The sequence below is a fragment of the Cyprinodon tularosa genome, unplaced genomic scaffold (assembly GCF_016077235.1).
Source record: "Cyprinodon tularosa strain WSP-4 unplaced genomic scaffold, ASM1607723v1 ctg281, whole genome shotgun sequence".
NCBI lineage: Eukaryota > Metazoa > Chordata > Actinopteri > Cyprinodontiformes > Cyprinodontidae > Cyprinodon > Cyprinodon tularosa.
In genome coordinates this window covers 604,814-631,900 of record NW_024038987.1, presented here as the reverse complement: position 1 = coordinate 631,900, position 27,087 = coordinate 604,814, and the positions used below count along the sequence as shown (strand labels likewise).

The following is a 27,087-nucleotide window of genomic DNA, read 5'->3' as shown; positions in this document are numbered from 1 at the left end:
TTTCCCACGATGCACCGCGCCCGAGGTAAACAATTGACGTCACCTGGCGGAGACCAATTACAGAGCTTGCACAGTTGTTAGTGGGGCTTGTTTGCAAAAGTATTTACATCCCTACATGCTACTACAGCGAATGTCAATGCCTGGATGAAGTGAAGGACTGACACAAAGTAGAGTGTGAATGGTGGAGTGTGTGGCCATGCATCTTTACCAGGTAGGGAGAATTTTATAAGAAATATATTCTGGGGAGTTATAAGTAGGACCCCAACATCTGTAGGGAACACATTGCTTACCAAATGAAATCTACTGATTTATATTCTTGTTTTCTCACAAACCTTTGGGGTGTTTCAGATAAAAAAGAAAATGCCACAGATCCTCAGTTGAACATAGATCTGGACATCCTAACTTTTTTTATATTTTGACCTAAAGCAAGAATTTCAACTTTCTCTTTTGAAGCCTCCAACATTTTTACTATATTTTTTATGCTTCACTATCAGCTTCAAGAGTCTAACATGGAAAACGGGGTTTAAGTCAATCTAGCAGCAGAACAATCTTAATAGGAAAGAGAATGTGAACAAGGCAGACAATGGATTATCCTGCATGCTAAAGATGGTACAAAAAATATATATATGAAGCATTGCAGGTACTTAGTCAGGTTGAATTCAAGGCAGAGCCACAATGGCACAGTAAGCATAGGTCTTACCCATGTTCCCCATGTTGGGAGGGCAGGGGAGGGTAAGTATGCATCTAAAACTGTGTTATTTTTCTCAGATGCGTCAGGAAGCATTCACCTGTGCAGCAGCTTCAAAGTCACCGACTGTGACATTAACTGACCTAATCAGATGTTTTCTTTTCAACCCACTTTGAAGTACTGTGATCTCCTGGTGAGCAGAACATTTGGATTCACTGGTTCTTCCTGGCTTTCATTCCAACACACCCTTTACTTCCTCATCCTGGTTGCAGGGGAACATAAGCCTCTTATCGATATGGTTTAGAAAAACCCATTTGGTCATGATGTATTTCAAAGGTGCTGTTTCTGCTAAGCGTTCTGGCAATGGATAGCTAGGTTTTTGGGCTTTTAAATCCAGAGCTTGTTCCTCTAAATTTTAAATAGATAACATTTTATCTTAAAAAACTGCATTGCTCAAATGTTGGTGGGTAAAAAAAGAAAACCAGATGTGAGGAAATTTGTTTAATGTTGTTAAATCTTTGAAAAACAACAAAAAGTAAAAAACAGAATAACTTTGGCAACATTACAAGTGAGTGACACCAGTGGAGCTAAAAAGCAAGAGCAGCTTCTCCTCTCAGAGTATAAATCCAGGCTTACAGGTGGCTCAGTCTCACCCATTGAGAGGTGAAAACTCTCCCTCTGAGAACAAGGAGGCAGACAGAGGAGGTTTTGTGCTGAAGGGAAATGAGAGAAGCTCCCGATTATCAGCACTAAAAGCAAAGGATCCCCCCCAATCTTAAAACCCTCCAACAAGGATCTGAAGCCTAATATTCTCCTTTATCCCTCCTGATCTGAAACTCAAAGGCTCTTCATTTGAGTAACTTGGAGGTAGAGTGTGAAAAGTGGAGTTTATTGAGTAAAAAATATTAATTTCCTAGAATACAGTAATGTAAAGTGACAGAGGAGAACTGTAGGGACCAATTCTTTACATACTATAGTTCAGCTGTGTTGTCTACAGTAAGTATGGAAGATCAAAGTAATGATTTAAATACATTGTTTTGCACATTTTTACTTAGAAACATAGAAAAGTAGAATTTCATTCTTAATTTTGGTTAAATAAAGCATGTGTTACAAATCTAACCACATAGTAATAAGTATATTTGGATTTTAAGCATCAGTTTTGCATAATGTCCATTCCAAACTCCATCTGGCTGTGGTTGAAAAAAAAATGGAAGTTTTCATTGCACAATTCTCCATCAAATTAAACTATATCAAGGAGATGCTCTGTCCACGCTGTTGTTCTGCAGAGGCCTTAACCTCCTCAGCCCTAAATCAACAAGACTGGCTATGAATATTGACTCAGAAATGGGGCCACTATCAGCCTGTACTCTACATGGATCACATCAAGCTGTACGCTAAGAGTGATCGAGACATTGACTCGCTGATCCACACCACCAGGATCTAAAGCAGGGACTTCAGAATTGGATTGCATTCCCAGAAGGGTGAATAGCCTTCGAAAAGCAACAACCAAATACCTGCTGTCATGATCTTGGCACTGATGACTGGATTATTACTTCATTAGGATGTAGCCCCTGAACTGGCACACACCCTTTATCATATTTTTACTGCTTAAACACAGTCTAAAAATAGAGCTGATTTAAAGTTAGTAATGAAATGAAGCTGTACAATAAGTCAAGCAAAGTTGATGGATTTTTCTAACAAACAGATTTTCAACATGACACCAATTAATTAGCAACTTTTGTTACAACTTAAGCCCAGGCTGAGAGTAGAACAACAGCATAATTTGCAACAGGTTGCTTGGCAATTGGTATTCTCAGGGGTGAAAGTCATTTTGATGTATGCCAGTACTATATAAAGATATTAACTACATTATGAGTTATTACATCTTGCATGCATTAGACCAACTCTTTTATAATAGATATAAAAGCTAAATTACACCTAAGTATTACTGACTATGAGCCTTTATCGTCACCATTTTGATTGTTCAAGAAAATTAACAATTGTTCAAGTAATTTCTTAGGACTCACTGATATTTGATATAATTCAAAATGAAAATGCATAGACATTCTTTGTCTTCAGCATGAATTATATATTCCAGCATTTTCCAACTCTCCATCATCATTTATTATCCCTTTGGTTGACAGAAAAGCATCTATAGGTATCATGGCAAGGAAACTTACTGCAAAACTCTTTGTTGAAAGAACAATATGGAAAAGATTATCAGTTTTTTTAACTCTTGATTAATAAAAACAAAACTTATGGTTATAGCCATTAAAACCATGACATCCACTTTTTTCTAATCACCTTATGCAGCCTTGATAATACAAAGTACACATGATATCCATAACTGCATTTAAAAATATGTGGGCTATAATGTTAAAGTATTCAAAAGAATTTGAAAAAGTATTTCTTTTTTTTCTTTTTTTTATGGCACTAGTAGCTCATTTTTTTGACAGTAGGCTGACAGGAAAGGGGTATGAGAGAGGGGGAGAGACATGCAGCAAAGGACCACAGGTTGGATTCAAACCCGAGTCGGCCATGTTAAGGACTAAGGCCTCTGTACATGTGTTTGTGCGCGCTAACCACTGTACCACCTGCATGCCCCAAAAAAGCACGAGGAAAAATTTACTCCCTAATTGAATAGATATAAACAGGGGAACTATGCAATAAATATTCAAAGAGGGTATTTATCCATAATAAGATAATGAAATATTTATTCTGGATGTAGCATAGGAATCCTTAGATTATCAAGTTGCGAGGGCAGAGACAGCGGAGAGTAGAGATGATGTTGACGGAGCAGGAGCAAACTGAGTGCCCTACAGGGGTGGAGGGCGATCATGGAAATAAGGGTATGCAAAGATGGGTTCATGCTCTAGTTTGCCAGAGTTTAACACGCAATAGACATGCATTGAACAAGCATGAGTGACGTTTTAACACAGAACAGCACAAAAGTCTCACTGCGCCTTTGAGTTGATAACTGTGTGCTGAAGTTGGTGGCAAAAAGTAAATGGCATTAGAAGTTCCTAAATCTTTTACTGATACGCTGTGTCAGACCATTACGGATTACTTTTACCCCTACTCTTTGTTAATATTAGCTGCTGGAACAGGGTAGCGGCTGGTCATGCCTGCAAAAGTTTCTTTGAGGTTAAAAATGACTAAATAATACTAATAAGATCAATACTTGCATGTATTGTTTTAATTAATGATCATTAAGTTTTTTTAGTTATATAGGGCTTTGGGAAACGGCTGAAAAAATATCTCGATATTAACCTTTTTTCTTTTTTAATATCAATGATTATTTGTTTGTTTTTTGTTTTACTCATTCGAAATAAGAATGAGGGGAAAAGCCCTGATTAAAGTTGTGACCCTTACCATATTTCAACGTAATCTTTATCCCTTAAGAAAGGTCATCCTCACGCCCAACCATGCTTAGCTTGGACATGAGAGGTTGAGAAGCTAAATCCTTCCCCTGCCTACATCTCCCAGAATGCCACGTGGTTCTAAATCAGAGTTCACTGAAATGATAGAAAATTCAACATAAAACATATTTTCTATTAATAATGATTATTTCATGTGTTTGTTGTGATTTTAATTTATATTAGTTTATTGCCCAGCCCTGTAGCTATATCATGACAAGGCCCCTTGAACATTTACTCTGCTGAGGATATTAAAACTGAAAGATTGTGTGCCAGCAGTATTATGCTGTCAACACCATCCACAGAGTTCAAAAAACGTGTAGTAAAGTAGTCGTTATTCTGATGACAGATTTTGCCACCAGAGCGTGTGAATATGGATCCAATTTTTATTTTAATTTTGTTTAACTGAGTGTTTAGTTGAAGTTTCTGACAGAGTAATTCCTTTTCTTGGAACATAGCATGCTCTCTCCAGGTGAGGTTGAAATGCCCTGCAGAGTGAGTGCACATCCGCAGACTGTCATCCAACAAGGTGGGAGGAAGGAAGTGACCCATGGCTCTTTAAACACCCAAAGGTCAGTCAAAACAGAGGTGTGGGATTCAGACACTGCTTCATTTCACCACCGTGTGTTTAGGACCTTACTGAGATCTGACCTGCTACCTTCTGAAAGCAAACCATTGTACTGTTTGACTCAGGGAGCCTCCCTTCCTTCAAGTGTCACAGTTTTCACTTTTATTTATGGAAACAAACATGAGGTAAAATTTATACAACTGAGGGCAAGGGGAAATAATTTCCATCAAAGTTCATTTATCAAAACTTTTTTAATGCTGACTTCGAAAATCTACTCTTAAGTAATAGAAATTAGTAAAAAAAAAATATATAATAATCATCCAGCATGTCTTTGCAATCAACATAAACTTCAACAAAACCCTTTACTTTTCTGTAGGCCATGCTTGTTGCTGCTGTTTGGGCTCGTCTGCGATCTGCTCCGCATTGTTAGGATCAAAGCCTTGGGGGGGGGGGCTATGAGGCAGAGCTGCGTTTCCACATGGGAGTCCTCTCTCTGGGAAAGTGCAATAGGTTAGAATATCAATGAGACGTGCCCAAGAGCGTAACGGCTCACCTGTTGTCTGACTGTGGCTTTGGCACTGATTATCTGCGGTCAGGAGGCTAGCTTGGCTTCCTGCGTGCTCTGCTTGTTTCCCAGAAAACTTTTTGACACTGAACAAATCAGAATGGCTATTTGCACCACCCTGGGTACAGTAAGAGGCTCTGAGATCTAATTCAGCTGTTTATCTGCCAGTAAAGCTCTGACACAGAAGTACCACTGTCTCACAGCAGCAAACCAGACAATGGATTGGCATACCTTCATATCTAAGCATTATTACAAAACCTTCTGCAGCTTATAAATATTATGTTTCCCTAAATTAGAGACAAACCAGGCAACTAACTTGGTTTAAGTTCTCCAGCTTGGACAAAATGTAATATCTGACTCTTAAAGGTAAAGTGAAGGATTTTTGCGAATTTTTTAAAAGACCTGCCCACTTAAAAAAAAAAAGCACATGTAAAACCCTGTACCAGATCATGAGAGGGAACGCCTATTAAACATGTGCAAGTACGTGCACAAGCCCATTTCGCCTCGAGGAGGTGTGGGGACGCAATGATAAGATAGTCGCTCAGATGGATTTCATCTAACCCATATTAATAAATAAAAAACTTTCCCCCACAAATAAAAGTACTGTTACATTAAAAAAAATCATGACATGCTAGTATATGTGTGTGTGTGCTGCCGTGGAAATTTGGACATGTTTTAGGGGTAAATAAGGATCTGTGGCCAACTTATAACTACTAAGGATGCAAATTACAAAATATACATATCTGTCCTGGGAGGTAATATAGAGGTGGATAACTTTTACTTGCAGTGATGTGAAATGGATTTCTGCAAATAGCATGCCAAACTTTACCTGTCGAATACAAACTTTGCAGCCGAGGCATCAGTAGGAAGCCCAGCTTGTGCTTTCTATACATTGTGTGAAAGAATTTACCAAAGAAACTCTGGGCTTGTTTCTGTCTTCTGAGGAGTTTCTTTTTCTTTTCATTCACTTTGTAGAAACTTTTTCTTTTACGACCCTCGGCCGTTTTTCAAGAACCGCAGTGAAAAAGGCGAGCTTCAATAACTGGCTGAAACCGAAGCTTGCGACATAAATGCGCGCATGCGCAGAAAAACACAGCTAACTGGGAACGAGCACGTAGGACGGCCTTACATAAACTTATCGCCATAATGATTGGCTGTTAGGAGGACCACTTCTTTTGATGATCCACCCAAAAATTGTTTGAAATTCTTTTTAAGCCTATTTATATTGCTACAACAATCTTGGTTTGTCTTGTCAGTCTACAGAATATTTTTCCAACAGTCTTAAAGATCTTAAAATGTTATTATTGTGAATGAGAGACAGGTCTTTTGGACTGTATGCTGCTCTTGGAAAGTTAAGTACATTTCTTTGTTGGCACTGAATGGTTTGTTGGACACCAACACCTTTAGAAATGACTTTCAAAGTCTTTTCTGATTTAGACTCATTCGACCAGGTAACGTCTTTCCAATGTTATTATTGAAATGTGAAGTCTGTGTGAATTCCAGCTTCAGTTTCCACCTCTTAGTTGATAAAATATAGTAAGTTAAAACTTCTTGCAGGACAATAAACCAAGCAAGTGACAACAGTTAATGTCAGTGACTTTATTTGTTAACCATTCTTGGGACACTGTAATTGTACAGTGTGACCCCTATCATGGCATTGATCAGATCATGTTTGACCCTCTTGGACACCTTTGCTCTGGGGGTCCCTTTGGGCATCTGGAGTTTTGGGTTACCCGGGGCGCCTGCCTCGGTGCTCTGGGTGGGCGGGTCTTTGGCTCTTCACAACCACTATTGAACATTTTTCCTTTGGATAAACTTTACATGCACAAGTGCACTCTCACAAACAACTACAGGTTGGTTCCAGGGACTTAGAGATTCACTTACATACAGAAAGCCCATATTCTTATCTTCAGCTACCACAGTATACATGTCAGATTAAATAATACCACATTGTATTGTACTCGTATTGTATCTCTTATACTATACCTGTTGGTTGTGCTGCTCTTTTTTAACATCTTTGTTTGCAGGTGATGCAGACAGAAGACGTTTCATCATTGCCTCCCTTTCATCTCCTCTTTCTTTCATCTTTTCTCCTTTTTCCTGTTCTACTTACATTGCAGTGTCCATAAAATCTGTAATACTCTCTGCATGAATCATAATAAAGCTAGTTATATGCATAAATGTTTGTTTTCTAAATACCGCTCTGCACAATGTCATCACTGGTTGCACTGAAATAAGTAAAAATGACTTCAATTATGTGTATTCACTCTTAATTTTAGTAGGTAAATAAGATGATTTTCCAAGGAAATTAATATTTTTACTCTTAAAATAAGATAAATAGACAATATGCACTTGAAATAAGACAAAGCAATATTTTTTTCTTATTTTCAATATAAATTGTCTTGTTACATTGGAAAAGTGTCTCACTTACCTCCTCAATTCAAGAAAAAATTCACCCATTTTAGGAAAAGCTGACTAAATAATTAGTTTATCAAATAAATGAACCGTTTTGACTTGTATAAAATTGAATAATGGTGATGATGGTATGATAGTGTGGGAGACATTTTATCTTTATGCTCTTTGGCTCCGTTGACTCATTTTTCGACAGCTCTTTCAAGAAGCACAGTGCATCATGTCACAAAGCTCAGATCATCTAAAATTTCTTTCAAGAACGTCCATTATACTCCCAACATCTCTGTTCAACACAGCGCCTTTTGAATATGTAACAACAGCAGACTCATATCATGAATTTTCAGCTGACAATCCTTCTGCAAATGCATTTTAAATGAACCAAAATCTGTGAGAAATGTTAACCTGGCTGAACCTAATCCACCAACAGCCAAGGCTTTAGTTTTGGCAGTTTAACCCAGTACTAGAACCAATACTGCCTTGTAAAGAGGCTGTGGAGTAAAAGCAAACTATCTGATACAACTTCTCTCTAGAGATTCCATGCAGACAAAATACAAGCTTATTTTGAACCTTTCAGACAAAGATAGTCCAGACATGTTTTTGTTCACCCAACGCAAAATCAGAGGTGTTAAGCAATCCAAGTTGAATTGCTGAATTTTCAGCAGTTTCCTCATATTTTCGATTTAAAGCTATATTTTTTATGATAGTGCAAAATCTTATTCTCCTGATAAAATAAGACAATCCCACCATGTTTGTATTAATCATCAATTACCTCATAGAGGACTGAGGTTAAAACTCTTCCTCACAAATCTGTGGCAGGAAACAGAAAACGGAAACATTCAGTTGATCCAGCTGTTTTCTCCCACTCTGCCCTTCCTCCTCTATTTGTCTCTGTCTCGCACAACCTGCCCCCCCACCACCCACCACCACCACACCATCAACTCCCCTCCCCTCCCCTCCCTCCTCCCTAAATACGTATCAAATATCCTGGCTGTGTGTGTGTATGTGGGGGGTGTACAAACAGGTGTCTGCTGATAGTCCCATACAGCCGCCTGTTGGATGCAGGTTTTACCCCGTGCTCCCAGCTGCTTTCTCATTCACACACACACACCAACCACCATTTGTCCATCTGTCACAAGAATTAGATGTAATCCATGGGAATTTTCAGATGTCATGGAAGAGAGTTTGTGTGTGTGTGTTTGTACTTTCGGTGGAGCTGTAACGCGACCACACGGCCACCTGCAGCACACGGCTGAGGGACCCTGAGAAAAAGTACACACACGCAAGCCTGCCTCTGTGTTGTTGTCATCCAGGGCTTTGGAAAAGGCATTTGTACCTTGACACATTTCTTCAAATTTTATTGTTATCACTGTTACATATTTTTTATTATCTCATGAGATCTAAAAGAAGAACAAAGTTAATGACATCCATCCTTTTGTTCCAAGTATGCATTTTCTTTTCATGTTTATTTAATACTTTATGTATTGTTCATCTATTTCCATTGATTGTTTTAGCTCAGCTCTTTCAGTGTTGATTACCCTTCCTCCTTTAGATGCCTTGCCTTCACTCTCTCCAAGCTGCTCCTCATTTTGTCTGGTTTATTGTTCTGGTTTGTACTCATGCTCCTTTTTGTATTTTTCACTGTATAAGACTTCATTGTGCATTTTTTAAGAAGCCAAACACCCTACCATTAGTCTGAAAATGTGAACAAAGTAATTTCTAAACATTTGGGAGTCCAGTGAGCCATCTAAACAGACACTATTAACAGATGGGGAAAACATAGAACATTGGTAACTACCAGGATAACCCGTAGTACTTAAAAAAACCCAGAGCAGCTCACCTAGGAATATCTAAAGCTGCACTCATTTAAGGTCATGATTCAACAAAAAAATAAAAATAAAATAAATAGTTTGTGTAATCAATGGTAGAGTTTTAGGTTGAAAATAACTCTTGAGAACCAAAAAGAGACATTAACGTCTGTCTTGCCTCACCGAAAAAACCTTTTATAGATCAACAGATAGAGTATACTGTGGACTGACGAGACAGAACAGGACCTCTCTGGGAGGTTCATGTCCAGTAATGAAGTCTACAGTGAAACATGGTGGTGGCTGTGTCATGGTCAGGTTTGTTATAGTGTAATGAAAGTATCAATACTGCTCCCCAACAGGAAATCCTGAAGAGCAATATTGGGTCATCGGCTAATAACACAGATGCTTATTGGTCAAACAGCAGCACAAGGATTCGATGTGCATTAGATCCTTCTTAAAGTTTAAGTCAGATTGTCCATGTACTCAAAACTGTTCCCTGCAGCTTATTAACTGCACAAACCACTTAAACATGTCTATTTTACATGCTTTGAGTAATATTTATGTACAAGCTGTAATTCTGACATTTTTCTAAAAAAAATACAATTTCAGTGATAACAGACTTGTTTTTTAAAGTAATTCTAAACAAGTCAGTCTGAATTAAGCTAAGAGGATATATATGTTTGAATATATTTTCAACTGTTTTGTATGTTTTAAAAATCATTGTAGTTCAGTTCCAGTTATTCTAAAGAAATAGATTTTTATACCAATAACTGTGGAACTGAGGATTTATACTAATATAACCCCCCACCAAGATGCATCTAATATCTTAAAGTTTTACCTTTTTAAGTTAGAGCAGAAGTAATAATGGAAAACCGCTTCTTAAAGCATCCAAGTTAAATGAAGTGCTTTCTGTAAGAACTTAAAGGTTTAAATGCATAAGCAACTCCAGCAGGAATAATTTGAACCTAAATAAAAATTGAAATAAAATAATTAATTTGAAGAAAATTAAACTTTTTGTCAGACAGGAGTCCATATCAAATGTTTGTCATGAGCTGTTACTATAAGCTGTGTTGGTTGCATTCACTTTTAACGCAGAGTAAGTCCACCACCATGTGGCCAAAATGAGCTCTGACCCAGAATGAAGCTCACAGAAAGAGTCACTTCTCCATTCAAAGCTCTGGAGCAGGCATCCCCAAAGTCAGTCCTCGAGGGCCGTTGTCCTGCAGGTTTTAGAGGTTTCTTTGCTTTAGCACAGCTGATGCTGATTATTGCAGTTAATAATCAATTATTAATGTAAATCAGCTGTTCTGGATCAGGTAATCCTCTAAAACCTGCAGGACAACGGCCCTCGAGGACCGACTTTGGGGATGCCTGCGAGGAATTCAGCTCAGATTTTCTTGTTCACTTTTTGTGTCACTGAGACATGAACTTTTGTTGTTGTTTTGTTGCTTTATATATATCTATATATTTTTCTTTTTCTTTTTTTTTCATTAAAAAAGGAAATTTGAAGAGAATTTTGCTGCCATTATACCCTCCACTTCTTTGGCAAAGCTGCTCACATTGGATCAAGCCTGACAGCTGCCCAGAGATGTTTGGTTTGGCCCAGCTCAGCAAACAGTTGTTGGATGGGTTTCAGGTCAGGGCTTTTCGAGAGGCCCATCAAGTCCTTTCATACAATGCTAGGAAAACATTTCTTTATGGACTCTGGGCTGAGACTCAGGGTCACCATCATGTTGACTTAGAAAACAACTGCTGTCTTTAGGAGCTTTTGCTTCACTTCTGCTTATCATAACTATTCACGTTCCTTTTCGCGTGGGATTTAGTGGTCAGTTGTTGCTTTTAATTAAGACAGCAAAAACAACATCATCCCAACAGAAATCAATAATAAAGTGCGTTGTTTTTTCCAAGAAAACGATATGAGATGTTTCTTATATGCATTTGATTGTAATTGTTTCGATTCTGGTAAAACTGATGTTTAGAGGCTTTTATCCACCTTTCCCATAGCTCATCCAAGATAGGTTATCCAAAGATATTTATTTTATTCATGCTGCTATATGTTTAAGCTGCTGGAGGACATAGAGGCCACTTCTCATCATTCTGCTTTATTCCATCTCTACTCTCCCATTCTGTTGTTCATTATTTAAACCCATAGCTTTGTTTTTTCTGCTTTTCCTCATCACAGTAGCTTTCTCTGGTCTGTTCCTGTTTGACTGTTACTCCATCCTGGAGGGAAACATCAGCTGTGTGGCTGCCATCAAAACCTGGAGTTTGGCCTATTTTTCAGTAACTTGTTATTGTACTGTGACTAATTGTATTTTCTCTCTTACATCCTTTTAGCTTTTGTTTATCTGCTTCAATCTCCTTGAACCTCAGTCGGCCTCGGTAGAGGGCCGCTCACAGCGAGCCTGGTTCTGCTGATAAAAGTGTTTCTCGTCTCCACTGTTAATGCATTCAAGGCTGGTGAGAGGGATCGCTGAAGAGTCAACAACAAAGTAAAGCAAAATTGTTCACCTCAAGCTCATTCAGGACGAGCATGTTTTGCAAGTCAAAGACTCCATGCAATCAGCTGGTTTGCCTTGATAGAAACTTTTAAATCATCTGTCTCTGTAAACTGTGTTAAGATGACGTGTTGTAAACTGCCGCTAAGTTAACCGTTTAAAATATGTTTTTTAATTATCACCTTTTTTGCAGGCATCCTAAGTGGAAAATAGCTGGCATTGGGAACTCTTATCTGGAGATTACTGAATTGGTTGCATAATATTCAGGGGAACCCTTAGCAAAAAGTAGTTTATTCAAGTATACTAAAAGTGCACTAATTTCATACTTAAAATCAGGCAGTACACTTAGAGTAAACTTAAAGTAATTTTAAGTAAACTTAAAAATGTCCCAATTTAGTTCGAAGAAGTATTACTTTAATAATACTTAAAGTACACTAAAAGTACATTGTTTGGTATACTTTCTAAACTTATACTTAAGTATTCTTAATAGAATTTACTTCAAGTATACTACTTTTTGCTAAGGGATGTGAAAGCATGTTCAGGCTGTTTACATCAAAGAGGCCCAGAGGTCCAACCATCCAACCAAAGAATTGTTTAAACGCGCATTATTTTTTGCCAATCTTTTACAGTGAAAGCTACTATAATTCATTAAAGTTAGAAATTTATAAGCTTGAAGTTAATGATTGCAGGCGAGTTAAATAAAACCCTAAATTCAGTGCCCTAGAAAATTAGATTACAAACCAATCAAAAAATATTTTAAGCAAAAATGATTATAAAAAAAGTATGTCCATTTCTATGCTCTTAATAGTTTGTTTTCCTTTTCTATGGATTACTGTACTGATATGATGTGCCACATATAACCTATCAAGTTCTTGCCCTAAAATAGGATAGTTGAATAGTTTTTAAGTAACAGCGCAATATAAGATATCTGCAGATGGTGTGTCAGTAAACTTATGAGCAGGGCTGATTGTTTACTGTACCTGGTTTTATTTATGAGCATCATCACACTGGAAAATATGCTTAGACTTCATCATATTCACTTCTTTTCTTTCCAAGACAAAAAGAAAAGACTCGGCGTAAAACATTTCTTTATGCACGGCCTTTGTACAATCTTTTAATACATAACATACGTACAGTATCTCTAAATCACAAAAAACATAGGATGAAAACAGAAATGCCGTTTATCTTTCATACATGGTCTGAACAATACGCATGAGCCCTCTGAAACCACTAATAAAAAAAAATTAGACAAAAACCACTCAATTCTAAAATATTTCGTAGACCGTCTTAAAAAAACCTGACAAAAAGTTCAGTTTTGACATCACCGTTCACTTTGACATCATTTCTTATGGTGGCAATAGTGTAAATCCTCAGCAGTTAGGACCCTGGTAAGCGTCTCGGGGAGAAAGTAATAAATCCTTCAAAATTAGGATGAGAAAAACTCAGTTTTCATGCAACAAGCTTTTAATGAGCCAGTCTCATCAAATACAGATAACTTCTGTCACACACAAAAAAAATCTTCTTAAAAAAAAGGGATTACACAATCTAATCAATGAACAGCTTAGGTTTTAATGTTTCTTAAAGAGGCTTAATTGGGAAAAATGTTTATTAGGACATTTTACAGTACGACCTTTAACTATTAAGAACAGCAAACAGAAGCACCAGGTTGAAACCAGGGCACAAAAATTAAATCAAATCTAGCTAAGCGAGCCTGTATTACCTGATGAATTACTGGACCAACATGTTTTAAATAAAAAACTGAAGTAAACTAGATCTAATGTAAACGGTTAAAGTAGAAGAAATTCAGCTGCAGTTCTTTGAGCAATATCTCAGGAGGCAGAGCAGGACTGGGGAGTATTTTCAATACATTCAGTATAAATAGACAACTACAGGAGGACTGATGTGTAGTTTTAAAGCTGGTTGGATATATTCTAACAAATAGTAACAAAAAAATACATTGTGATTTCTGGAAATCTTTTTTGATTATGTTTCTCACAGTGGACTTGCACCTACGATGACAGAAGTGGGAGAACTTGCAAAATAGCAGGGTGTTCAAATACCTTTTTTTCTTGCTTTAATTAAGTTTTTCAAATAACGATTCACAATGGTACCAATTTTACGGACCCTTAATAAGTAACTGGTTAGCATTTAGGCTGTGAGGTAAGCAGTCAAGCTGCAAAAAGACGTGTGGAGCAGGACCGTGGTAACTGAGCCTGTTTGCTGGTGTATCTGAGGTCATAATTCAGAGCTTACTCTTAGCGTGTCTCGGATCCGGCAGAGTTTGATTCGGCATTTTCACATCTGGGATTTCAAGCTTAATTTACATTTAGCTGCATAACGAGGTTCTGAAACTTATGTAGAGTAGTCCATTCTTTAAAAAGTATAGCTCAGATCATTTAAAGCACAGTAATGCTGGGAGGCTATCAGTAGTCAATATTTGTAGTATATCAGTTTCCCAGCACTGATGAAACAGAAGAGCTGAACAGCTAGGCGCTAGTTAAGAGGGATTTCCATTCAACCATAAGGTATCGTTTGGTAGGATCTATTCCAGGGCCTTTACACTCTGTGTATCCATAACAGACATTAAAAAATATGGAAAGAACAATTGTGTCTGGAAAACTGCTCACTTCTCATAACAAACACTAATGTTAAAAACATCTGTGCTTCATAGGTAAATCTTTACAAACAGGTAAACTTCCCACCTAGTTTATAGTTGTTTCAACATCCTTTACAATGAGAGTCAGGGTTTAAAATAACCCTCAAAAAAGGAAAAACTCTGTTTTGTTTTTCGCTGGTCATCAGCCTGAATATCTACTGATGGTAAGATATTGACTGCTCAATTCCAAGCAATAAACACCCACTTGTTAAAATCTGAGGAACCCGTTTAAATCAGGTGCTGCTTTCTCCTCTTTTCTTATAATGATGTTTGAGGAATATCCCAGTCACATGTTTCACTCACTACCAGCTAAGTGTTGCTAAGCTCTCCCATGCTTTGCCATCTGTTCTCGTCTTGTCTGGTTGTTGTGTGAAGACCATGTGAACCACATTGACATCTTTAACATGTTCCTAAAACAAAAATAAATAAAACTGTTTAAACTACCTTAAGTCTTTTCATAGTGTGGATGCGTAACAGCAGCAAAGCTGGACACGTGCATCTGGATCACAGCTGAATCCTCTCTTCACACGCTGCAAGGCTTAATGTCAATATTTTAAAGACTCAAGACTTTTATTTCATTAAATGCAAAACGAAAGATAAAACGAGGTACAGATCGTACGATGGGGTGCGTCACAATCCAAACTGAGGTTTACACAACTGCAAACACTACTGAGAGTCAAACAGGAGTTTTATGAGAGAGAGAGAGTGAGGAGCGGGAGGGCTGATGCTCTGTTAATGAGTTAAAGGGGGGCTGTGTGGACAGAATCTGTCTCCAGTTCAATCCCAGTCCAGCCTCAGGTATACTGGAACTGCTCCGAAAAAGCAGAGAACTCTGGAGTGTACTGATGATTGCCAAACTGGCGATCCCCTCCATCATAACCGTCTTCCTCAGCCGCATACTGCTCCCCTGGAGGTTCATAATGATCGTCTCCAGGTGGGTATTCATCATCCCCACGAGTGCATTGGTCATCAACCTCAGCATACTGGTTACTGCCGCCTTGTGATTCCATAGCTGAGGGTTGGTCCTCTCCAGGCTTCTGACCAGTTTTCTTCATTCTTAAACACAAAGTAAAAATGAACACAAATAAATAAATAAATGGTCGTTTGGATTATTATATCACATCAACCGCCATGTTTGTACTTACTGGGTCTTGTGTCGGGCCCCGCTGATATGAGACTGATATTGTTCGACAGAGTTGAGCACTATGTTGCAGATGGTGCACGGATAACCATTTAGCGTTGAAGCTACGTGCAGACAAGGAGGGAAGTTAGTGCTTCTAGGGGAAACCCATTTATAGTTACAGTGCTCTTTAAAAGTTTATTCTAAGTAATACAAAAACACAAAGTGCTGTCAGACGAACATGGTTCGATGAACAGATTATGAGATAGAAAGTTGGGGAAAAGATGGACAGATGGAGGAACAGATGGACGTCTACCTTTCAGACAATCGGATAAACAAACAAGGCATGGATGTAAAGAGGATATCTCTCTCACTGTTCTGCTAAAGACTGAAGCAGGAACCTTCTCTCATAGAGGCAACATAGACTTTGAAATCATTTATACCATCCATTGTGCCAATGACAAACGTGACATTTTTTATTCATTTTTAACCAAAATATTTCCTCTTTTCAACAAAAATATGCATTTCTTTCAATTAACTGCTTAATAATTGTTCCTGTCTGAGGCGCCCTTTGCTATATTGATGTTGCATATCATTTTGTTTCACATATAAGTTTTGCGTCTTCTGTATGTGTGTTTTTAGCACTACTTGACCCTGCTGTGGGGGAAAAAAGAAGCACTTTCTATCTTCAGTAGTAAAATAATTGGCTTTGTCAAACATTTACTTAAAAAAACAAAAACAAAGTATAATTAATGAATATCAGCTAATTTCAGGACATCAGTGACAGCAATTTGAAAACTATTACAGATAAATTAATATAACCATATATTTCAAGATATTAATATTTGTATCTCATTTAACAGAGGGAAGAAATTAGCACAAGTAAAAATTCCAACTCTACTTCTATTTCATGGTTTGCCTTTATCATAAATGTATGGTGTTAGTTTCCTATAATTCCTAAGAATTACGATAACAATCCATGTTTATGCTGCATCAAAGAAACACTGTTTTTAAGGAAAGCTAATGCTATTTGTTGTCACCTTTTACTACAAACACCGATCTGCAGCAAGAATAAACCTTTACTATTTTTAGTTAAAATGGTTACATAAATATGCAAATGAAGCCTGTATTATGCAGCCAGTCTGCCACTGGTGTTAATACTGTGAGGGAACACTGTAGAAAAAGCTAAAGGGTTGAATACTGATCGAGTGAATCTGTATGATCCCAATATTTAGGGTTAAGGTTGAAATAGAAAGAAGTGTGTCTATGTGTGTGATGGTAGATTATCCTTTCTTTTCTCTATGTGGTTGGTCTAAATCGCACAAAAAAAAATGCTCCAAGTAATAAAAATTGAGAGATTTTTACAGTATGCCGGGTGCCTCTAGCAATCCTAGAGTTAAGAGCTGTCACGCAAAGAAACACAGCTGTGACGTGAGTGTAGTCAAACATCCTCGAGCGGGTGCCACGAACAACTACTTCACGCATCATAATGGTCTAATGTAGAAATAGCTTTGGATCGGGATGAGGAATTTTTAATTATCCGAAGTTTTACATAAAATTTTGATCCGGAAAGTAAAAAGATTAGCCAAAAATCAACCAATCTGTGACATCCAAGTCAATACAACAAAATATGTTTGGATCACATCAAGGCAGAATCTTTTATCATCAATCCGGCTCTCACAGCATCAGTTGGATTCAATATACCAAAGTTGCAATGGCTTATTTTCTCTGTTGTTTAGTTTTAATAGAGTGCCAATAAAGTTGATTCAAAGCATTGTTTATTTTTCTATGGAATATATTTTATTTCATAAAACAACGAACCCTAGCTAGTTGCATAGTTTAGCATAGCCGCAGCTCCTGACGGATTTCACTATCATTATAGTCCGGGCTCCAGAATAAGAACAGAGATGGATAACAGTCAGTTACTGCAGGCAGAGACCCAAAGCTCGAACCTTACTGACCCGGAGCCATGAGCCAAACCAGGTAAAAATCACATCCAAAGGGCAATGTTTCCCACCTGGACAGCAGAAAGGATCCAGCGCTTGGACCGCTCGCTGATTAACCAGTGACCGCCTTCTCTTTCCAGACACAGCAGCGCAACAAAGCCTGCTATCCAGAACCGCCAGCACCGCACACAGGACTGCAACACTGACTGCCAGCCTTCACACCCGGCTGCAGCAGCACGCTGCCAACCGAACCCAACCCAGTAACCACAGAACCAACCCGAATCCTGCGATCCCCTCTTCAAAAAAAAGGACTGGTTTAAACTAAGGCTGGGACATTAACGCGTTAATTTCGATTAATTAATCATACAAATATTAACGCGTTAAAAAAATTAACGCATTTTAATCGTACACCAAAGTCTCCTGGAAGTCGTTTGGGATTTCACCCAAGTAATTATTTCACCTGTGGGGGCAGCATTAGAACTATGGCCAGAATACCGTCGGACAGAAACTGAAGAAGAAGAACAGAGAAGAAAGTTGCTTTTAACTAGAAGGAGAGACAACCATGGAAGAATTAGACGAAGCAGATGAAAACATTTTAGTTGGTCCTTTGCAGGGGAAATTTTGTTTTAAAATACAGGAGGGAAGAGTCGATAAGAGCGCGGTCATATGTAAATTATGCAACAAGGAATTCGCCCATCACCGCAGCGTATCAAGCCTCAAATATCACCTGAAGCAAAGCATGTAGCAGCTAGCTTGGCAGATACTAGCGTGGAAGCTAGCCCGACTGGGAGGAAGAAGAAACAACCCACACTACACCAGCTGACTGGCTTCAAGGGCAGGGTAAGCAAGACCAAGGCCGAGAAAATGACCAACGCGCTGGCTTACTGGGCGGCTCTCGACTGCAGACCCATTGCTGTGGTAGAAGATAAGGGGCTGTCTCAGCGTGAGGATGCCCTAAATCACAGATTTCTACAAGTGGCTACAGCACTCGACCCTCGCTTTAAGGTGTGTAATGGTCTTCTTTATTTTTCTCTTTTATTGCTTATGACTCTTTTATTTCCTCGGCCCCCTCCCCTCCCCTCTCTTATGGAATAACAACATCAACATGACTTGTATAGCACATTATCATACATAATTGTCATTCAGTGTGCTAAAGAGTAAAAAAAAAATGAAAACAGAAAAAAATAATTCATGTTGTTTTATGGATTGAAGATAATTAACCAACTATTACCAAAGGCAGATGAGAATAATGCTATTTTTAATTTCTTTTTAAAACAAGATGCTGTTGGAGCAGTTCTAATATGGACAGTTTAGACTTGACCATAGGCACAACCAGTAGAGGAGATTCTGGATGATGGAAACCATGTATACTAATGAATTTCATCCAGCTTGTACTCTGTAAATCTCTGATTAATGTGACCACAAACCTGATTCTGATTCTTATTCTGATCTTAAGGACCTAAAGTGTCTACCAAGAGGAGAGCGAGGAGAGGTGTGGACCAGCATTGAGGCACTGGTGCAACAACAACCAGGCAGAGCCACACCGGAACGCACAGAGGAGCCAGCAAGGAAGAGGAGCCTCCTGCTGTATAATTCCGACTCTGAATCAGAGGATGAAGATGGGCCCAAAGGAGCCTTGGCCCGCTACAAGGCAGAGCCTACCATCAGTGAGAGACTGCCCACTGCAGTGGTGGTCCACTCATGAGAGAGCCCATCCACAGCTCTCTGTCCTGGCCCGCAAGTATCTAGGCAGCCCTGCCACTTCGGTACCCTGCGAAAGATTATTCTCCCTGGCAGGTAACATAGTTCAAAAGAAGAGGGCAGCCCTGAGCTCTGAAAATGTGAACAGGCTAGTATGTCTCAGCAACTGGCTGAAAGAGAGGAAGTAATCAGTTAATGTGTATCCTGAGGCCAGTTGGCCAGTTGTGTTTCAAATGGGAAAAATTGGAGGTCATTCACTGTCACTTTATGTTGAACTGAACTATCTGAATGGCCAATGTTATAAAGAGTTGGACTGAATTTCATTTAATTTCTGACTTATTTTTTGTAAACAGTTGAACTGTTGATAAATCCACGAATTGTGTTAAAGCCTCAGAGGCTTTTTGTTCTGAATGTACTTGAGTATTGCATTTTTGCGTTTAAAAAGCAGTATTAAGCTCTACCTATACCTATAGAGCTACCTGAATTTCTGAGTTTAGCGTTCCTAAATATGTTGAACTTTAAAATTTGCACTGGCCTGTTGATATTTCTTTAAAAAAAATAAACAATATTTTGTCTATTAAGCTTATGTGTTGTCATTCAAAATCCATGTGGAAAAAGTTACTTCCTGCAGTTTCCAAGTATGCGATTAAAATGCGATTAATTCGATTAATTAATTTCACAGCCATGCGATTAATCGCGATTAAAAAATTTAATCGCGTCCCACCCCTAAACTAAAGCATAGACAACGTTCTGAAAGATATAGAACTTCCACCATCTCTGCATAAGATCAGACAATATTTAGAAGCAGTGATTAAACCAGCGAGCGTTAATAAAACCACTAAAGCTGATTGCTTCATATTTGTCCTCGTTAAAGGATAAAAACTCAATCACAAAGGTGAATAAATATTGACTCGCTATGTAAAATGACTTCTTCCTGATACAGCGCCTCAGTTGGTCACGTGACCGAATGAGGATTTTAGCAACATCTGCTATCTTTGTGAATTATTTTATGCTATAAACAACAAAATGCTGCAAATTTTTTTACTTGTGATGTATTCAATTTTGTACACGCAATAAGTATGTGCTTTTCTATTTTTACTTTAAACTTGGATCCTAGTTCTGACCTGGTGCAGTGGAGGGTCCGTATGTCTCTATCAGCTTTAGCCTGGTCATGTGTTTTTTATGCTTCTTGCCCGCGTAGTGCTGCTGGGCCATGAGCGGGTTGTTGAAGGAGGCCTTGCAGGTGGAGCAGAAGCGATCTGGGTTGTTGATGTCAGATTCAGGGACAGCAGCTGAATTGTCAGCGGGTTTCTCTGCCGGCTGTCCTGTCTGAGAGGCGTCTGAAAAAATTGCAATATGGCGAGAAAGAGGAGGATATTTATAAAGCGGGAAAATAAAACATTTAGCAAACAGGGAACACAAAAAAGGGAAAGGCTTTAAATGATAAAAAAATAAAGAATAAACCTGGAGTCTGTGATTCAACGGCTTTCATTTTCAGCCTCTTCGCATGAAATTTGCCCTGATAATGTGACTCGGCCATAACAGGAGAGGTGAAGGTCATGTTACACAGGTGACACGCCTTCGTCCTGTCTGTGTCTCCGTTGTTACAATCCTGCAGACAAAGACACACAACAAGCACAGTGATTATTTATTTAACAGGTTCTTTAAAAGATGAACAAACCAAACAGACAGAATGAGGATACAGACGTTCACTTTACATCAACGGGAGAAAAGTTCAGTCGTCTGCAGGTGGATTTACAATCCATTAAAGAAACTGCATTTCTTCCTAACTCTTAGAAAAGGTTAAATAATAATAATAATAATTTTGGGATCATTAGGTCGGGCTGAAAAATAAAAACCATTAACTGGTCCCAGCAAGGAATAGTTTCAAATGACTTAACATCCCAGATGTAGTTCTAGGTCATCCAAGTTTTGTTCATTTTAATTGGGGCTTCACAATAACACATATATCGGTGGACCCACTTTTTAAACTAAACAGCACTGTTACAATGCAATAAATTTCAGCTATTATATTAAAAGTGTCACCCATCTAGTTCTGTTTTGGACCAAGTTGCTGCAGTAGACACAAACCCAACAGAACCTACAGTAGCTGGATTTATCTCAGCTGATTTAATCATCATTATATCGCAACTGCAGCATCACCTTAAAGCAGTATTTTGCGCCAGTGTTCCCCTGTTTTGCATTTTTATTAAAACTTACAGTAATACTTGCACCTTTAACTGTTTACGGTTTTACTGTTCACTGTGCAATTTCAGATTGCTTTTCATAATTGTGTCCAGTTTGTGTTTATCTCTTAATAAACAGGTAAGTTTGTTGTTACCAAGCATGGTGTTTTATTCAATCTCACCTAATTTAGCTGGCTAGATGTTATCAAGAGTACTAAAACCCTTTTCAACATGAGTCTTACAACTAAGGCTAAATACTTTAACTTAAACTTAAATACATGCTCGGATAGGCTGGTATCGGCCAGTATCGGTATCGGATCGGAAGTCCAAAAACAATATCGGTATCGGATTGGAAGTGCAAAAACCTGGATCGGGACATCTCTAGTGTGTGGCTCATGATTGATGGAGAAACAGAGGAGAGCCGCTATGCTCCCACTGCAGAAAGGGGCTACAGTGTTTTAGAGGAGGGAGGGGCTGGCTCGCTCACTACTCGCTGAAGATGCTAAACTAAGAGCTATCGGTGCACGTGTTGCCACCAAAGACTCCAACAAGATACAAATGGTCACTAGATTTTGTCGCTATTCGTTATTTGAAAGGAAAAAAAGCCTGAAAAGTCGCTAAATAAAGCGACAAAGTTGCCGAGTTGGAAGCATTTTGCTCACCTTCCCCAGGAAGCTGATGGCAGTCTTGCGCAGGGTTCTAGTTTTCACAGCACTTCTGTAATGTTTATGTGCTAATGAGGAGGTCAATGTGTTTCAAGACACCATTTCTGCTGCCGTTACACTCATTAAATAGATGCAGGCATATTTCAATTGTAGTTCTAAAGGTTTTAACATAACCTGCCTCTGTGAGCTGATTGAAGTCAGAATGGTGCCCCATTCACGTTTTCACAGCACTTCTCTCATGTTTATGTGCATATAAGGAGGTAAATATGTGCACATTATTGTGCCGCATTAGATGTCGCTGCCAGCAATCGGAAAAAGCTAAACTGACGTCTCAACACCAGTTCCTTAAGTATTTTCAGATATTTCTAGCCTTATGTTTTAATAAAATATGAACTGATATATTATTTAAATCAAGCCTGACCTATTTGGGAGCAAAATGCGAATTAAAGAGGTGAAATCTATACTATCTATATTTTCCCCCTAATCGCACCAATTTATTTTTAGGAGCAAATGCAAGTAAAATGCTCACACTGTACAGCCCTGGCTACAAAGAATCCAAAATGGGTTTAAACTAAATGAGCCACCTGAGCACAGATCTACAGGGACAGCTGACTCCTCGCTTTGCTCCATATCATGCCTGTGTCATTTCTGAGAGTCCTTTATTACACATGATTGAAGTTATTGACTCACATTGTTAGACGTTTTGGGCTTCTTGACAGCATTGCCGTTCTCATTATCAAGGGACAGGAAACGGCGCACTTTGTTGGCATGTTTCTTGCTCTGAAAGCACAAAAAAGGAGAAACATTCCAGACCATTAAAATAACAATTCTTTGCATGATTCTTTTTCTCCCAAACTTAAGGGAGAAATACAAATACAATAATTATATTTAGATACAAGTTCTATGATCAAAGCAATATCTAGGTGAGGTTTTTCCTGCATTAAAAATAAGTGAGAATGGTTTTATTTAAGAGACATAAATGTGATGAATACAGTCACACGTTTACAGCATGTTCAAATGTACATTGGCTCCCCTGATGCTCGAACAGCACCAGGGATTTTGGTGCACTAACCTGATAATGAGTCAACTTCTGAGACTGAGAAATCAGGACAGCGTTGCAGACTTTGCACTGCGAGTCAGAAAATAGGTCACTTCGATCCTGGATCATTTTATCTACTGCAGGGAGGAGAAAAAGAAACAGATTTTAGAATGAGAAAATTAAATATTACAATACATCACATTTACAATACATTTTTAAAATACCGGATAGTTAGCGATTGTTCTAATTCATGCTTTCCTCTCTTCATGAAGCACACAGGAAAGCTCATATGTATCATTTTGCTAAGGTGACCAGCTTTATAGTTTTGAAAATATGACAAACATATCTGCTTCTGATGATGATGAAGGTCAACAAATTCAGCAAAGCCTGATTTAAGGTTCCTCTGTGAGCTCTCACGATTTTATACCACTGATTTACGTTGGTGTCTCATTCTAAGGTTTTATCAAACAAAAAACAACAGGTGATGTAGCTAAAACCTGGTCTGTTTCAAGATGCTTTACAACAGATAAGATGGAAGTTATTTAATTTCCCTTTGGGATTAATAATCTATTTTTAAATTGAATTTATAGAGCAATCCCTTTTTTTAACCCGTTATCTGGTAGGCTAGAGACCTAATGATGAACCATCCAGGGGCATCTTTAATCACTGCATTCAGTGTGGATATAAGGGAACAATTCAAATCTATTAACAAATTAGTTGACAATTATTAAAATAATCGGATAATCAGCCCTAGGGCAGTTGTATTCCATTTATAAATGTTTTGTTTGGACTAGTTGACTCATTGATAATAATGTTAAAAAAAAAACTTGATCACATAACTAAGGTTTTCCTGTTGCTGATGGATATTTATTTACATCAAAAACCACATTTTACTAGTGATAGTTCTCTGAAAAATCATTTGTCAGAGTGGATACAATAGTATCCATTTATCTTACATTATAAAGTGTTGTATGGTCAAACATATGAAAAAAAGAAACATTAACAATATAAATGCGACTGTTCTCCTAGATTTAAAAAGAAATGGGGATTACAATGTAAAATAAACTTATGTATGACAGTTTTCTGTAAATGTATGTGTAACTAATTCGTTTTTTGTTTTTTTTTAGAAGCAAATGAAAATAAAACAGGAAAAAGAGCAACACAAAGGTAACAGATGAGGTTTGAAAAAAGCCAGAGGGAGAATAAACTCAAACCAGTTTTTATATACCTGCACAAAAAACCATAGATGTAAAAGGCAAATTAAAACTAGTAACATTAAAACTAACAGCAATTTGATTAGCTTTCCAAGATATTTTATAGTTTTTTAAAAACTAGAATTTTTTTTTTTTTTTTAATCAGAATTAGACAATCAAATATATTCATAAATATATGTACTGTAGGCGGAATATATGTGTTTTGCAAAGCTATCAGAATTAAGTTTCCAATGGTCAAAATATAAATGCTTTACATTAAAAACAAACAAATTTGCTGGATAAATGGGCCATTTCAAATAAACTATCTGTTATTCAGTATAACCATTGGAATTGGAAGCTACTCATCTGATATAGTTTGCTCAGCATTGCATGTTAAATCGTTTAAATTAAACAATTTTATTATTGTTTAGAACGATCCTATTGATTTGAGATTCTTAACCACTGAAATGATATTCATTTTCCACCCTAAATCAGTTTGATATGTTTTGCATCTTTACAAGCTGGTTTGAAGATGTTGCTATCATAATTTTCAATCATTAATATAAGTTTTTGCAATGTATATTAAAATTTGAAGTGTGCATTTGCACATCAATATGAGAAGGGTGAAAACTTGATTCAAGTTAAATTTAGAAAGCGCATAACGGCAGGATTAGCTGGGATGCGCTCCATCGCGGTGTCTGTCTAGTGGGTGGCATTTTCACCGTTACGTCCTGACAAACTGCGTAAAATGACCAACCTTCTACTAACAAACAAGTTATTTAATGGAACTCGACACGTGACCGTTGCCTGTATCCATCATCATTCATTTATTTTCACGGAAAGGTCCGAACTAACAACGGATGCAGACCTGCTCTGGTCGACCTTGGAGCAGAAACGTTAGCGCTACTTAGCTTAGCATGCGTTAGCGGAGCGAGGTTAGCATTAGCTTCGTGGAAGCCGCCGATTAAAAACACCAACGTCTTTCAATCTCTACGACGTGTGAAGCGGCCGCTAAATACACTGGAGCGGTTATCCTCCATCAGACGTATGCAACGAAAGGATGCAGATGTCATACCCTCCGCCGGTCCTGAAGGTAAGATAGGAAAACTGTTGGTCTGCATTTCCTTCGCCATGTTTTTTCCACACACAGCATCACCGTTCAACTGCGCATGCGCACATGGATACACTGAAGGCATTGAGAAAAAAACTGTATTAAAGGGCATAGTATTAGTTTGCTTTAAGATTGCATCATGCTAGTGTGAAAAAATGCATTATTTCAGCATTATATCAGGATTTTATTAGTAAATACTAGTGTTATTGTTTTCCAGATTTGCCTGTTTTTATGCCAAAAGATGCCATTTTTCCCCTTTTCTTATAATATTCCTTTTCAACTTGCATTTTTTCCACATTACATACATAAATTGACTGTATGTTGTGTAGCATCTTATCACCAAAGAAAATTCCAAATTATTTGTTGCCAGCAAAGCTTTTTCTGATTCTAGATTCAAAAGCTGCAGAGGGCGCCGTCCGCCTTGAAATGGTGCGGATCCTCGTCCCAGTAATTTCTAAATTAGCCACTAGATGGACACAAATCATTCAGTGTCTACGGCTAAGGAAAGTCAACTTTATTGATACATATCAGGCTTGTTCAGAACGCCCTAACCACAAGACTACCACTCTCCCTTATAGGCCACCACACTCCACCCTCCACTATGTGCATTCACAACTGGAATATGAGTGCAAATGTAAGTCCACCTGTGAATGGCTCAAAAAATTAAACCCTTAAATGTGATGGAATTAAAACAGTTTGATGAAGATTAACCAAACTTCCTACACAGTAATAAGATAGAAGAATAGATTAAGAAAACAAAAACCTTTATTGTCCATCATTGGGGGAATTCAAGTATATCAGCAGAATATGCTAAAGACACCTGAAAGCATGCAACTGTACAGCGGGGTAATAAGAAATATGTGAATGAGAGACAGGAAAGTAAAGGAAAACTTACGATAAAAGAAACTAAAACTGTACAATTATGAAACATTGCATTAGCAGATTAAGGAAATGTGCAATTAAATAGGTGTTTTCATCTTTTTTTTCCCCCCAGTATTTAATTGTCATTACACTGTCACAATACAGAGCCAACCGTTATGAGCATAAAAAGACACTCCCCCTGTCACTGGTCTTCACTACTTTTTTGCTTATAAATGGTACAAGTGCAGGACTTTGCAGCCTTGTTTTTTCTTACTGCAGCCTTACCTTGCCTTTTGGCCGAGTTTATATCTTATCACCTTATGCTCTGTGTCGCCCCAGTCTCGCTGGCCATGCTAGATTTTATACTGTATGGCAGACCCTTCATTTTTGATTGATCTCTCAGTTTATCAATTCTGTTAAGTACATTTTTTTCTGAAGTCATTAATATCCATGTAAACTGTGGCAAAAGAAGAGATGGGGTGCTCAGGGATGTATTTGTTCATCATACAGGCTGTCTGTGCTTTGTGGGATGGATGAAATCATCCCTGGGTAGCTTAGCTTTCTGGATGTTGTCGAGCGGTTGTGGCTGACATATCACTTCAACATCACACGGAGATCAAGGAAAGTGCCCCTGGACTGGCACACTGGGGTGGTGGC

General features: G+C 38.1%; 1 protein-coding gene across 1 annotated transcript; it reads right to left on the bottom strand.

Annotated features, from left to right (window-relative positions):
• Positions 1-13,028: 13,028 nt before the first annotated feature.
• znf346 (zinc finger protein 346) lies at positions 13,029-25,660 on the bottom strand. Its single transcript, XM_038290472.1, has 7 exons — positions 25,534-25,660; positions 23,299-23,402; positions 22,917-23,006; positions 20,840-20,987; positions 20,500-20,715; positions 15,754-15,853; positions 13,029-15,664 (listed from the first exon to the last, which is right to left on the bottom strand). The coding sequence occupies exons 1-7, from the start codon at positions 25,652-25,654 to the stop codon at positions 15,403-15,405; spliced, it is 1,041 nt and encodes a 346-aa protein (XP_038146400.1). The 5' UTR covers positions 25,655-25,660; the 3' UTR covers positions 13,029-15,402.
• Positions 25,661-27,087: the final 1,427 nt, after the last annotated feature.

What these genes read in the sequence shown, in the direction of transcription:
- znf346 (XM_038290472.1), bottom strand. Translation starts at nt 25,654, where the DNA reads ATGCCTTCAGTGTATCCATGTGCGCATGCGCAGTTGAACGGTGATGCT. An exon ending in AGCCCAAAACGTCTAACAAT is followed by an intron (nt 20,988 to 22,916) that starts GTGAGTCAATAA and finishes CTTTGTCTGCAG; the next exon opens with GATTGTAACAACGGAGACAC. An exon ending in GGGGCCCGACACAAGACCCA is followed by an intron (nt 15,665 to 15,753) that starts GTAAGTACAAAC and finishes TTTGTGTTTAAG; the next exon opens with AATGAAGAAAACTGGTCAGA.